The sequence below is a fragment of the Anabrus simplex genome, chromosome 7 (assembly GCF_040414725.1).
Source record: "Anabrus simplex isolate iqAnaSimp1 chromosome 7, ASM4041472v1, whole genome shotgun sequence".
Classification (NCBI taxonomy): domain Eukaryota; kingdom Metazoa; phylum Arthropoda; class Insecta; order Orthoptera; family Tettigoniidae; genus Anabrus; species Anabrus simplex.
This window is the reverse complement of record NC_090271.1, coordinates 19,499,088-19,515,295: the sequence shown is the minus strand read 5'-3', so window position 1 is coordinate 19,515,295 and position 16,208 is coordinate 19,499,088. Positions and strand designations below refer to the sequence as shown.

General features: G+C 38.6%; 1 protein-coding gene across 1 annotated transcript in view; it reads right to left on the bottom strand.

Moving 5' to 3' along the window:
• Window positions 1–15,972, bottom strand: part of LOC136877656 (hemolymph lipopolysaccharide-binding protein-like) — a 44,156-nt gene extending 28,184 nt beyond the window's left edge. Inside the window, exons 1-2 of the mRNA XM_068228692.1 lie at window positions 15,843–15,972; window positions 1,542–1,672 (exon numbers count right to left, since the gene is read on the bottom strand). Coding sequence (XP_068084793.1) covers window positions 1,542–1,670 — 129 coding nt within the window. The 5' untranslated portion in view covers window positions 1,671–1,672; window positions 15,843–15,972. The remainder of the gene's footprint in view (window positions 1–1,541; window positions 1,673–15,842) is intronic.
• Window positions 15,973–16,208: the final 236 nt, after the last annotated feature.

Below are 16,208 nucleotides of genomic sequence, written 5' to 3'. Positions count from 1 at the left end.
TGATTAAGAGAATGATTGTAATTTTTCGGAATAAATAAAGAATTTGTTTCCATACTTTACTATATTTTATTTACCTAAAATTCAAAAGTCATATCCCTAGGATATTTTCAACATTGTGTTGCTTGCCTGAATGGCTAAAACTGTGGATTAGTTATTATAGGACTGCGGTGCAAGCCACTAATTATCCTCAGCATTAGATATACCGAGAATTAAAGAAGAAGGTAACACAATAAAAAAGAGAAAGGATAGATTAAAAGTAATGAAGTCAGCAGCAGGAAGATAAAAACTCAAAGAGGTAAAACCATAAATTGCACAAGAAATTGACAACACTATTGTTATCGTGTTTGTTCTTGACTTTCTATTATACGCTGAGAAACTTGAACCCGGTATGAAAATCCGTCCAGCTCTCAAAACATCCTCCGCACAGATCTCTCGCACAAATCCCGTTTCAGTGATGATCATCGGGGCTATGTTATGCGGACTGTAACACTTAATGGAGAAGTCGTTCATGATTCTCGTTTGTAGCGACAGTTCTCGGGCGTCCTGTTGTTCACTTTCGTGGTTAGAAGACCGATCCCATATAACGGAACTTGTCAGCGACAGCTAATATTGCTCTATTACCTGGTTCATCCTAATTAAATCACTCCTCGTAGTGTTCTTTAATGTAAAGCTAACTGACGCCCCATCATATGTTCCACGATAAACACATTCTAGTCTGATATGAGAACCAAAAGTACAGAAATGAACACGACACTGAATTGACGATACGTCGAGGTATTATGTACAGTTAATAAATAAATAAATAAATAATGCCATGTGGCCTCCGAAGGGGCCTGAAGAAGGTTCTTCGAGCTGACGCTTTATAAGCGACCTGCGCGTCTGTTTGGATTGGGGCCTACCTGTGGTGAATTCTAATGATGAAGACGGTACACACACGCACCCACACACGCACACACACACACACAGACATGGAGCCATCGGTTTTTATACAATGAAGTTTAAAATCCCGGACCCTACCAGGAATCTAACCCGGGACCACCAGCTGATGCCTAAAAATAAATATATGAATAAAATAAGGCAGAAAGAAAAAGAAAGAAATAAATAGTTCGTTGTTGGGTAAACTTGGACAGAAGATGAGCAATAATAAAATTTTGTGTCGTTTCCTTTGCCGCATGCCGTACTTCATTTTTGGATGAAGTGGCCTTTAAATTTTTAGATAAAGACTGGCAACTTAAATTATGGTTAGGTTACTATTCCGTACACTGTATGAAAGGATTATTTTAAAATAAAATAAGGTATATTCCTTGCCTGCAAAGTTTTCATTTTTTTTTTTTTTTGGAACAAAGTCATGCTGTAACGGGCCGAGAACAGTCACCACACGTGTTTTCATGGAGAAGCAACACAGTGAACTGCGGAACTTGTACTTATTAGCTTCCTGTGTTACTTTTCTGATACCCAGGTCTCAATTAATGTAAATCTTCCTGAAGAGACTCAATCAATGAACTCCAACTCTCACTGAACTGTAACATGACAGTACTTACCTCTGTTATTCGGTGACCCGTCTGGTTCGTGCGACCTCTGATGGATACGCTCACCGTATTGGAGACCTCAGTAGCCTCTGCTATTGTGACGGCAGCTAGCACCATACTAAGCACCACGAGAACTCTCATATCTGGAAAAGAATGCAAAACCGCTCTCTGCCCTGAATAATTCGTGACAGAGCTGAATAATAATAATAATAATAATAATAATAATAATAATAATAATAATAATAATAATAATAATATCGGGAGGTACACCTCAACCCCGTACGTTTAAAAGAAGCGCCTTAAGGAACGCTATCTCTCTAACAAAACGTGAAACAGATACGGCATGAAGTTGGGACATTGACCAGAAGATGTCATCAGTGAATTATTGAGTAATGTGTTCTTTTGAAGTTGCCTAAACTGACTGGACTTATTTGTTTTGTTTTGGTTTTCGTCAAGAAGTTTAAACTTTTCTGCATAGATGTCGTTACATAAAAATTGAGGTAACACACTCTGGTGCAAGTTAAAAGAATTATTGATTTAAGGAAGTTTTGTGTTATTATGTTTTCTCAACTAAATTAAATTTCATTTATTTTGTTATTTCAAGGTTTACATTACTTCTGTCTCAGTCCGCCAGTTTTTTAATCTGGCCAATCACTAATTTTCTGTACATATTTTTCAGCCAATCACTGGCTTCTTGTAGGTTTTTGGTTTAACAAATAATATTGAGAGGGTGTGTCCGGATTTAGTCCAGAACCCAGTCGAACCGTCTCCTCGGTTATATAAGCTGCGGCCTTTTCAGGCTACCATGTCTTTAGATCGCCGAATGTCTGAGATTGTGTGTGTTAAGACAGGAGGCGAGGCGCCTCACTCTTCGCCACGCAGTTCATCAGCCTAGGTAATGGCCACCAGTCATATCTCCCCGTAGCTACCTCCGCAGACTTACACCATGGGAAGGTTCAAATTTCTAACTATGTAACCACCTGTTTTCTAAAATGTAAACTTTATTCCGGCTAATGTAAAATTTCATAAAATCTTAAACTGTAAATGGGGGATAGAGAGTGCGTTACCCTCTCGAGTTCCCCTTCAACTTAGTGTGAGGTGACTACGATTTTGTAACTGTTTCTCTTTTCTGTCAAGCATTCAATTAACCTTCATTCTAGTCACCTCAGTAGCCTTTGCATCATCGGGCCGAGGGCCCAATTAGGGTTCAGTATTTAATTTTCTAGGCGCGCAAATGTACGCCTCCATTAATTTTGTGTTCGGGCCAGTAATTTAACCTGTTCTTCTTTCCACGTAGGCCCAGTAGTTTGGATAATAATACCACTGTGTAAAATTTGTAAATTATAGGTTGGGCCTAGAGAGGCCAGAAATTTGTAAGTTTTTGTAAGAAATTAGGAGCGCAGTCTCCTTGGTTAATGTTGGAGAGCATGCAAGCTCTTTTCTGAGATTCCTGTAATATTGAGGGGTGTCATTGGAATACTGGAAGGCCGTATCTGTAACCTTTGGAGCAAGGTGCTCTTGTTTTGGGAGGTTTCTCCTTGTCCATGTAAACGCTAATTGGCGATATTGTAAAGTTGGAAACTAGGGGCTTGAAGCCTAAAGTCTGTTAAATTCCCTATTCTTGAGTTTTCCAATTCTTGTATATAGATTGTTATTGTACCTGATCTTTCTTTTCTTCACCTAGCGAACATTGTGATTTGAAAAGAAACACAACCTTCATTTTCAAAGTTTTAAGTTAATCTTTGATATAGTAGATAGACCCATTCCAACCAGCACCTTATTTCCCCTCTTTCTGCTCCACGGAAAGTCCGTAATCATAATAATAATAATAACATTAATTAATAATAATAATAATATTATTATTATTATTTAATATTATAATATCATATAATATTATATTATATTATATATATATTATTATTATTATTATTATTATTATTATTATTATTATTATTATTATTATTATTATTATTATTATAAAAATACTTTTACAACCAAACATCCATATTATTGAACGCAAAATTATGACATTACTGCACTGTCATAAGGTCAGAGACTTTATAGGAAGCGGAATGGCTTGATTTGAACAAGAAAGATCTGATAGAAAAATTGGAAATTAAAGAAAGATCTTTAAAAATATTCCTCACTCAATTAAGGGCAGAGATGAACATGGACGTCCGCATAACCAGTGGCTGAATAATCATGTACAGAAGATCTCTGATATCATGTGGAGGAGAAGAATTGCATTTTAGAGCCGTTTGGTAAGAATGAAACCAACCAGATCTGAAAAGATAAGAATACCCAGACAAAGTGGTTCAAGGAGGTAAAACGGGACCTACAGGAGATAGGGATCACTTATGAACATATACAAGCACGCAACCCACTCAGGAGACCACCGTGGTTTCCAAGAAGTGGCGAGAAACGAGAAAGACGTGGGTGGAGGAAATATAAGAACAACAACGGCCACGAATGGCGGAGCACTGGACAAAGATCAAACCCCAGAGAAGGCATGTATCCCTTAGCAGCTCGATACGAACAAACAACAACAAACATCAATAATAATAAAGCATGAAAATAAGGGAGAGGAAAGTCATACGAATGATCCTTGGTCCATGTCAAAATTCTGAGGCCAAACGTGGCCTGGAGTGAAACATAGACCTGTACTCCAAATTTGAAAAGCTTTCACTTTCTATGAGGAAGAACCTTCACCAGTTTTTCTGGTGGGCCGATGACCTCGATGTCAGGCCCCTTTAAACAACAAGCATCATCATCATCAAGTTTTTCTGGTCTCTCTCTCTCTCTCTCTCTCTCTCTCTCTCTCTCTCTCTCTCTCTCTAATTGCACATTTTCTTTACTTCAAAGCACGTTGATGGTAACACCACAAAAATATGAGTAACGCGTGGCTTGCACCTCAATAATACGAAGTTTAGCAGCAGTATCTTTAAAACTTGAGTTTGAAAACGACTATTGACAAAACTAAATTATTCTTTTCATAATCCTATTACCTCCAATAAATATTATTTTTTCGTGTCACACTAGTATTACAGTTTTGTAATATTTTAACTGTGCAATTCGAAAATTATAAATTGGTCATTTCTCGGTGTAAGAAAACCGTAGTTAAGTTACATATAACTAATTGCAAATTAAAATACCCTTGCGAAGAAATCGGATATTGTAACAGAGATGGCAATCTTTTCTGTCCGCCGCCTTTTCGCGTCCGCCGGTCCTCCTTTGCTTCTCAACATTAGTGAGTGGCACCTTTTCGGGTTCTACGTGAGATGATCTCTGTTCAACATCTGAGCGGTCTCCACGTGCTCGTTCCCTGCAATTCAGTCCAATTGCAGTGGACATTTTGTGGGTTCTTGTATCCGCTCTATAGATCTAAACACTTTCCCTCAATTTTGACTTGAGTTAATCGACCACTGTGTCGCGATTCCACTCATTTTCCACACACGTTCAAAATAACCACGCCGAAACTTCTGGCTAGATAAGAATGTTCCTCCGTGTAAATAGGAGTATGTTGCAAACTAAGGCCATTTATTTCATCTATATTGCAGTAAAACGCAGCGTGTGCTCAAAGTTGACTGCTTTGTATTGCACATTTGTATGCACCATAATCCTCCCACCTGGATCAATTAATCGCGTAGCGGGAGATGTGCCCAACACGTTGAAGACCTTACCCACCGCCTTCTCCGTCGTCTTATACTGTTTTCTCTACGTAAAGTTTTGCTAATACGAACATCCAAAAATACCCGCAATTTGTGCCGCATATTGTTCTCAATGCACAGTACCCAACCGCTCACCATCATGTCGGGTAGTTAAGTGGAAATTAGACCGATAATACTGCAGTACTTTTTGAAAATGTCCGTCTCTGTGGTGTATTGGTTAGCATGATTAGCTGCCAACCCCAGAGGCTATCTTGGGATCCAGAGGTCGACACTCTACCACTGAACCATAGAGGCTAGGTTAACTTTCTTTGTATTTACAACGCAATGTTAATTAACAGAAATCTTTTGAACTTAGTCAACGTAATGTCACTGATAGGTTGTTGAAGCTGCTTACTATTACACTGCAATAAGTGCATAATAAATCCCATTAGCGATGTCAAAACGTAAGGTATTAACGTGTTGTTATCTCAGGTATCCCGCGTCATCCATTCTTCAAGAGCACGAATCAAGAACTCGCTGACCAGGGCTTGTGTAACTGTTTCAATATTTAACCTGGGCATTGGCTTTTGACAATCTGATGTTATCTAAAAGAATTAGGACATGGCCTGTGAGAATATAATATTTTAGCGTACAAAACCTCCCCGACAGTCGAATATTTAAAATATAATGTTATAAAGCTGCCAAAGCTCTAATCCCAGAACAATATTACAACGATATCATAGTTGGTGTCCGCTTCTGTGGTGTAGTGGTTAGTGTGATTAGCTGCCACAAAATTTGAAAAGTGGTACGAGGGCTGGCACGGGGTCCTCTCAGCCTTGGTAGGTCAACTGAGAAAAGGGGGGCTCCATTCCCGCCTCAGCCATCCTCAAAGTGGATTTCCGTGTTTTCCCATTTCTCCTCTAGACAAATGCCTGAATGGTACCTAAATTAAGGCCATGCCCGCTTCCTTCCCTCTTCCTTTTCCATCCTTTCGAATCTTCCCATGCCCTGACAAGGCCCCTGTTCAACATAGCAGGTGAGGCCACCTGGGCGAGATACTAATCCTCCTCTCCAGTTGTATCTCCCCAGACCCAATGTCTCACGCTCCAGGACATTGCCCTTGAGGCGGTAGAAATGAGATCCCACCCTGAGTCCGAGGGAAAAACCAACCCTGGAGGTTAAACAGATTAAGAAAGAAAGAGAGAAAGAATATACCTGTCACGAAGTAGGCCTACGGTAGTAACTCTGATACGTTACGCTATGTCGAGGAATCTTTCCACGTGTATTAGAGAAGAGTACCGTTACTTAAAATGGACGTGACGAATGTGCCTGTCAAAATAAAAAGTAGGAAAGTAGAACTGCTGCAGTATAATGTCAAATTATATTAACAAGGGGATTATTCATGACTGTAAGATTATTTAAAAATAATATTTTAATAAGTTTTATTGCACTTCCCCCGTGCCAATGCAACCATACACCACTTAAATATTCGTACTTAAAATTCGTTTCATTTTACAGTAACTATAGAACTATACCCTGCAAACCGATACTGAAGTCCCAGTTATAATCAATTATTCGATTACAACGTATCTATATATATAAAAGCAAGTCGGGCTGGAGCGATGTATATATAAATATTTAAAAATGAAAAAAGACGTGAATTAATGAGGCACTTCCAAAAATCTCAGAAATTTGAAACTTGGTACGGGAGAAACTGCTGACCCCAGGATCCCTTGAAAAATCGGAAATTCTTAAAATTCCCTGAAGGGGGCACGCTGGGGGGGCTCAAATTTTGGGCTCAGCATAAGAACACAGTCGTATAGTATATCCAAAACGATAACCTATAGGTTTCGTGGGCTTAATAATTTTCGAGAATTTCCTCATTTTTATCCCCCATCCCCCCAAATCAAGATGGCGGCACAACCTGCCAGACGAGGTAGACAATTGAAATTTGGTGAAATTATGGCTTTTGGTCCCTAACCGACGGGAAAATTCCAAGATGTTCAAATTTTTCACTTTTTCCCCCAAAGATATCGAAATATGGAGGCAATTTTAATGCCTGTGCAGACATTCTTTTTGAGATATGTTTTGGCTAAACGGTAAGTCGTATCACAAAACGGAAGGCACAATGTCGCTTCAATTCGGAGTGATCTACAACTTTGGTCCTGTGACATTTTGTCGTATCTCTCTCCCTTATACGTTAGATTTGGCCGTATTTCTGGATTGTTCGTAAATTTGGTGATTTTTACAAGTATATTTCATTGTTTGACACACTTATAAGAACGATAGGATCATCAAGTTGGATGCGCACATTGGCACGATTAAGGGCCATATGGGGACCAAATTTCATGATTCTAGCTTATACATAAGTAGGCAAAAAGTAATGTAAATTGTTAAAAATGTACCCAAATTTCACCCTATTCAAAATTTGAACTCAAGTTACCCCCTTAATATGGGAGATACGAGGAAATGGTTTAGAAACAAACATGTAGAACGATAAATGAGGCGTCTGATGGCGTAAACCGTTTCTAAATATCATGCACCGTTTAGGAAATATGAATCTCGAAGTGGAAGTCTGCACTTTTCAACGTGCTCATTTTTATCCATCTATCTATAGGGCCTATTTATAAAAGCAAGTCGGACTCGAGCGATGTATGTATAAATATTTTAAAATGAAAAAAGACGTGAATTAATGAGGCACTTCCAGAAATCTCAGAAATTTGAAACTTGGTACGGGAGAAACTGATGACCCCAGGATCCCTAGAAAAATCGGAAATTCTCAAGATTCCCCGAAGGGGGCACGCTGGAAGGGGTCAAATTTTTGGCTCAGCATAAGAACGCAGTCGTATAATATATCCAAATCGACAACCTATAGGTTTCGTGTTCTTAAAAAATTTCGGGAATTTCCTCATATTTATCCCCCATCCCCCCAAATCAAGATGGCGGCACAACCTGCCAGACGAGGTAGACAATTGAAATTTGGTGAAATTATAGCTTTTGGTCCCTAACAGACGGGAAAATTCCAAGATGTTTAAATTTTTCACTTTTTACCCCCCAAGATTTCGAAATATGGAGGCAATTTTAATGCCTGTGCAGACATTCCTTTTGAGCTATTTTTTGGCTAAACGGTAAGTAGTATCACAAAACGGATGGCACAATGTCGCTTCAATTCGGAGTGATCTACAACTTTGGTCCTGTGACATTTTGTCGTATCTCTCTCCCTTATACGTTAAATTTGGCCGTATTTCTAGATTGTTTGTAAATTTGGTGATGTTTACAAGTATATTTCATTGTTTGACACACTTATAAGAACGATAGGATCATCAAGTTGGACGCGCACATTGGCACGATTAAGGGCCATATGTGGACCAAATTTCATGATTCTAGCTTATACATAAGTAGGCAAAAAGTATTGTAAATTGTTAAAAATGTACCCAAATTTCACCCTATTCAAAATTTGAACTCAAGTTACCCCCTTAATATGGGAGATACGAGGAAATGGTTTAGAAACAAACATGTAGAGCGATAAATGTGGCGCCTGATGGCGCAAACCGTTTGATAATATCTTGCACCGTTTAGGAGTTATGAGTCTCGAAGTGGAGGTCTGCACTTTGCAACGTGGTCATGCTTATCCCTCATCTATATAAATAAAATTGTAGGGGGTCCGCTGTCTGTAATTTCTTTTGTTTTGCCAATTTTTCAGATATTTATCCGTTTTAGGTCAACTCAAGACCGAATCGGTGGTTTTTACGTTTCGTGTCTGTTTGTTTGTATGTTTGTCTGTCTGTTTGTCTATTCCACCATCACGTCTAAACGGCTGGATAGATCCCAACCAAACTTCATATTTAGAGTATACTCATCCCGGGGAAGGTTTCGATATGCATATCATTTTAAAATCTTTGAATACACGGGGGGTTTATAGGAAAACCAGAATGGTTTTTCCACCATCACGTCGAAACGGCTGGATAGATCTCAACCAAACTACATATTTAGAGTATACTCAACCCGGGCAAGGTTTCGATATGCATATCATTTTAAAATCTTTGAATACACGGGGGGTTTATAGGAAAACCAGAATGGTTTCTCCACCATCACGTCGAAACGGCTGGATAGATCACAACCAAACTTCATATTTAGAGTACACTCATCCCGCGGAAGGATTCGATATGCATATCATTTTAAAATGTTTGAATAGACGGGGGGTTTATAGGAAAACCTGAGTGGTTTTTCCACCATCACTTCGAAACGGCTGGATAGATCTCAACTAAACTTCATATTTAGAGTATACTCCTCCCGGGGAAGGTTTCGATATGCATATTATTTTAAAATATTTGAATAGACGGGGTTTTACAGGAAAAACAGAATGCTTTTCCTCCATTTTCTCTTATACTATTGATTTTCTGTAAACTTAGTATACCGTACGTGAAACGTCTCTTCATTATAAACAACTTTCGTTATGTTCATAATTTACCTTACTCTTCACATGACGGAGAAATTTACAATTTTCCGCTGGTATCATGCTCTGCATTGAGTGACCGACAGAACGACAACGAACCTACAGGTTACCATGGCAACGTCTCTGACTGCATGCCAGCAGGGAAGTAACGTATTGCCATTTTCCTCATCATGCTTTTAAATTCGTGGTTGTTCCTCGGGTAGAAGGCAAGAGAGGCGTCAATCGGCCTATCTGCGGGATATTGGCGGAATATCGTTGGATGTTATAACCGCCCTCGAATAGATTAGGTAATAACACCATTAGTCATCTTCTTATTATTTGTTTACCTAGGAATCACTGGATCTAAATTTCTCCTCTGTTACCGCTTTATTATATCCATAACACACACTAGCATAATTTATTGAGGGGATTTGATTTTCCAATACGTTAACTTGGCATTTACATATTTGTCGTTATCCGGCTGTCCTCAGTTATAATCCATTTTCTATTACTTTCAACTTTCTTAACTGTATTATTTTCTTCCTTAATTACGCCGTATGTACGCGAATGCTACAAACTACTGGATGTATTTCCACCAAGATTCATATTTAGAATACACCTGTCCTTGATAGGTTTTAGGGAAAATATTGTTTCAAAATCCCTGAACTGACTGGGGGTTTATACGAAACCGAAACAGTAATTTTGAACTTCCACAAAATATACACAACCAACGTTAATTTAAATCTACCTGTCTTGGTAGAAATTAATTTATAAACTTTTTTTCTCATGTGCATCATTTCGATACCAGGATTAATAAGGGAGATATCATTAACGGACCGTTTTTCTGTACAAGTCCCATCGGACTTAACTCACGAGCGGGTGCGTGTAAAGCGTATTCCTTACAACTTGAAAACTACTGAAGACATTCGAACCAAAATTTATATTTAGCATCCCCCTGTCCAAAGGTAGGTTTTAAACGTAAATAACATTTCATGTTCCGGAATGGACTGGCGGTTTATAGGGAACCGAAATGGTGATTTTACTCTTCCACAATATATACAGAACAAGACCAACCTAACTGTAAATCGACCAAACGTGATGGAATTCCACCTCTAAACCTTTTTCTTCATGTGCATTTTTCATAAATGGTCACTTTTGCAGGTTAAGTCCAGCGGACATAGCCCAAAAGGTGTTTTACATGGAGCAGATTCCTTATCTATATAAATCAAATCGTAACGACTGTGTGCCTCTACACTGACTATTTTGGCGAAATTTTCGTACAGCATTCCGTTATAAGGGGTAATAATGATCATCTCCATAATTTTTGGTTTAGTTTCCTGAAAGTCCTAATTTTTATCCGCCTCGCCCAAAATCCAGATTGCGGCATAATCTGCCAGAAGAAAAAGAAGATAATTGAAATTTGACAAAATTATACCTTTTCGCCTGTAACGAACGGAATACATCCCAGATCATTACATTTTTCACTTTTTATCCCCGAAGAATATCGAAATATGCAGGCAATTTTAATGATGGTGCAGACCTTCGGAAATTCCTATCACATAACGGATTGCACAATCTCCGTTCAATTTGGAATGATCTACAACCTTGGTCTTTTGACTTTTGCCGTATCTGTATCCCTTTTACGTTTGATTTTTCTCTATTAATCGATGTTAAGTCAATTTGGAATTTTCACATGCATAATTCATACTTTCAGTTACATATATGAAATACAGAATCATCATACTCTTCACGAAAATCGGCCCACCCAGTAGGCATATGTGAGCCAAATGCCATGTATGTAGCTGTCACATAATTATCCGAAAGGTAATGTAATGTGAGATAATCTTACCAAACCTTTACCCTGTTCCACGTTTCTAACTCAATCTGACCCAAGAATAGATGACATATCATATGACCAGCCATTTAGGCCACTAAATCCGGCGTGTCTTATGGTATAATCCTTTGTCGATATGACGTACGTTTAGTAGCAGTTAATCTGTAAATGAAGGTCTTCAATATTGTAAACACGCATATACTTTCGTATGTCGATCTATATATATTCACTGATGTCGATTTTTAGCTATCGAGAAAGGGTGGGTCTGATATTGTAATCAGTACTCCCCACACCGACTTTGACTGGCAGTAGGAAAGGGTTCCTTCTCCAACTCCTGTGTAAGGAAGGCCTACAATTGTAATGAATAGTTCCCTTCTCGATTTGACTTGCAGAAGGCAAGTGAGCATGCAGTTTTGTTTATAACTCCCATACCCGATTGTGTTTGGCAGTAGGCAAGGGTGCCCGCCATTATAAAGAAATGTCCTCATCTAAAATGTGACTTTCATTAGGCATAGTGGCCCGCTATTTTGATGGAAACTCACCAACTTGGTGTGACTGGCAGTAAGGTAGCTGGAAGTAGGAAAATGGACCTGGCATTATAATGATAACTGCACAACTCAACTTCGAGTGATAGTAGGGTAATTGCCTGCCATTATAATAAAAACTCCTCAACTGTAATCTGTCTGGAAGTAGGAAAGGGGGCTGCCATTTTAACGATACTCCCCAAATCGATTCTGTCCGCGTAGTAGGCAATGGGGCCTGCAATTATAATGTAAACTTCCCAACTCGATTGTGAATGGCAGTAGACAAGTGAGCCTGCCGTTATATCACAAATACATAACAAACTTTTTACATTGGAAACAACGTACGGGGACCTCCCCATGCTCTTTCTCGGATAACGCTAAGAGACATACAATTTAAAAAAAAAAATCTTATTTACTGCATGTACACTATTTACGTCGATATTCAAATACAATGTAGAATACCGTAGCGAAGCACGGGTACATTCGCTAGTCTATATATATAAAAAGCAAGTCGGTCCTGAGCAATGTATATATAAATATTTAAAAATTAAAAAAGACGTGAATTAATGAGGCACTTCCAGAAATCTCAGAAATTTCAAACTTGGTATGGGAGAAGCTGATGACCCCAGGATCCCTAGAAAATTCGAAAATTCTCAAAATTCCCTCAAGGGGGCACGCTGGGGGCCTCAAATTTTGGGCTCAGCATAAGAACGCAGTAGTCTAATTTATCCAAAACGACAACCTATAGGTTTCGTGGGCTTAAAAATTTTCGGGAATTTCCTAATCTTTATCCCCCGTCCCCCGAAATCAAGATGGCGGCACAACCTGCCAGACGAGGTAGAAATATAGCTTTTGGTCCCTACCCGACGGAAAAATTCCAAGATGTTCAAATTGTTCACTTTTTACCCCCAAAGATATCGAAATATGGAGGCAATTTTAATGCCTGTGCAGACATTCTTTTTGAGCTATTTTTTGGCTAAACGTTAAGTCGTATCACAAAAGGGATGGCACAATGTTTCTTCAATTCGGAGTGATCTACAACTTTGGTCCTATGACATTTTGTCGTATCTCTCTGCCTTATACGTTAGATTTGGACGTATTTCTGGATTCTTCGTAAATTTGGTGATTTTTACAAGTATATTTCATGGTTTGAGACACTTATATGAACGATAGGATCATCAAGTTGGGATCGCCCATTGGCACAACCAAGGGCCATATGTGGACCAAATTTCATGATTCTAGCTTATACATAAGTGGCCAAAAAGTAATGTAAAACGTTACAAATGTACCCAAATTTCACCCTATTCAAATTTTGAACTCAATTTACCCATTAAATAGGGGCGATACGAATAAATGGTATAGAAAGCAACATGTAGAGCGATAAATGAGGCGTCTAATGGCTCAAACCGTTTGTTAATATCATGCACCTTTTAGGAGATATGAATCTCGAAGTGGAAGTTAGCACTTTTCAACGTGCTCATGCTTATCCGTCATCTATATATATAAAAGCAAGTCGGTCTGGAGCGATGTATAAATATTTCAAAATGAAAAAAGACGTGAATTAATGAGGCACTACGAGAAATCTCAGAAATTTGAAACTTGTACGGGAGTACCTGATGACCCCAAGATATGACCAGAAAGTGCGTCTTATCGTACAATCCGTTTTTCGATTTGATGTACCGTTTAGCAGCAGTTATTCTGTTAATGATGGTTAACATCCTTATACTTCCGTATGACGACTATATTCTTTCATTGACGTCGATTTGTAGCTATCTAGAAAGAGTTTGTCTGCCATTGGTATTAAATACATTGCAAATCGATAGTGACTGTCAGAAGGAGGGCTTCTGCTATTATTTTCCGTCCTCCCCACATCGACTTTGACAGGCAGTAAGAATGGGGTCATCCTCCATCTCTTGTGCACTATTTTAATGCATAATTCCCTTCTCGATTCGACTAGCAGAACTCTAGGGAGCGTGCATTTTTTTTTCAAAGCTATTTTACCCGATCCTGTTTGTCAGTAGGCAAGGGTGTATTCCATTATAAACAAATTGACCCATCTAAAATGTGACTGACGATAGGCATAGTGGCCTGCTATTATAATGGAATCTCACCAACTCGGTTTGACTGGCAGGAAGCTGACTGGCATTAGAAAATGCGTCTGCCATTATAAAGATAAGAACGCAACTCACTTTTGACTGGCAGTAAGGAAGGTCCTTGCAAATATAATAAAAGTTCCTCAACTGTAATCTATCTCAAAGTAGGAATTGGGGTCTGCCATTGTAATGAAACCTCCCCAAATCGATTTTGGCCGCGCACTAGGCAATGGGGTCTACCGTTAAATGAAAATTACTTTCTTCGTTGTGAATTGCAGTAAACAAGTGGACTTGCCGTTATCATCGCAATTCCGCAAATCACACTTTCATTGGAAACAACGTCTGTGGATTTCACAATACTGATCCTCGGATAAAGCCAAGACAAACCCAATTTAAAAATCTTATTCACTTCATGTGCACTAATTTTCTTCGATATCCGTATACAATGTAGAGTACCGTAGCGAAGCACGGGTACATTTGCTAGTAAAAATATATGAAGAAAATTAAATGAAAAACTGTTCAGATAAAGTGTGAAAAATATCAAACCGCACAACTGATAAGCCTGGTGTAAGTACACTCGTTGGAAGCTGAGTTGACTGAGTGTAACCACAACAAGATAATGTTGGATTTATTAACGAATAAATGTGTGAAAAATTCGAATTTGTACATAATACGATCTCATGTACAGTACACATCAAGAAATTATCATTTTCTAACTAAAATATGAAAATTTGGAATCAATTTTAATTGCTGTAATCTATATATGTTATACAAATAAATAAAATTGAAGTGTCTGTTCGTAATGTCAAAATAACAGCATTTTACTAGGTTTATATTAAAGTATAAAAGGTACTTATAAATAAAGACCAATTCATACAACTTTTGTCTGTCTCTCTGTATGTTTGTTCCGGCTAATCTCCAAAACTGTTGGGGAGATATTGACGAGACTTTCGCTGGCAGATAACTGATAGTGTAAGCAATAACTTGGGCTACTTTAACATTTTCAAAACAATTAGAGGGGGGCGACGGAGGGGGAGATATATATATAATAGGCGAAATACCAAATTTGTCGTACTGGGACGAGACAAAGCTCATTTTAAAACTATTGACGCAAAGAACAAAACTCAGTAAGCCCTGCGGGCCCGGAAACCATGTTTTAAGGCCCTAAAATCAACCGTTTTGGAGATATTGGCAGCACACTACCCCTGCTCGAGGAATCCAATGAAGAAACGACCAGCCGTAACCATGGCAACGTCAGCTCAAGGATTTATACAGGTGCGAGATTTGCCACCGAAAATTGGTACACATTTGTAATAGTTACGAAATGTCAGATCAAACAACTACAATCAATAATATTTATATTTGTGGTACTATCCAGCGGCAGCATACTTATACTATAATTTCTAACATGACGAATAATTTCTACGTACTTAATTAATACACCAGTGATATAAGTTACTCACACCGATAGTATGAGTAACTAAAGCCAGTTTATGATAACCCGTACGAAGAACGGGTACTTCTGCTAGTTACTTTTTAATAATTTGGAAAAGAATTTTCTGACGAGCATGTTGCTGTGTTACATTCAACACAATTATGGTAACTACTTCATCCACATGTCAATTTCCATACGTACTAATTGTAAAATAAACTTTTTCGCCGTAATCTGATCTTGTAAACATTTAACTGCAGAGGAACCAGTCGGCGGGGCCCCTTGGAGGCTCGGGGCCCTATCGTTACGACCCAGCTTATGACATACCCTCAATAAACCAAAACATACCCGAGTTCTTACCAGACGATTTACCGAAAGCAAACCTGGCGTCTATCTTCCTCTGGATTGACACATGGACCAAGCTGCCTCATTTTAATATACGTCCGTAGCTTCGAAAGAGAATCCCCGCACGCTGTGTCTGCACTGTGACTGACTGATATAAAGGTCAAGGTGAAGTTCATCAGATAAATTATGCAGTTGGATTCAAGAGTGTGCAAAGTCCAGTTCAAAACTACGTACAACACGAACAAACCTAATTCTTTCTGCACATACAACAACCAGCAGATTCGCCTCTTCTTCCATTTCGAAATACAGTCTATCTGCCTCAGTTTATAAAGAATTTCATACAAGAGATCCCTGACAATCACTGAACAG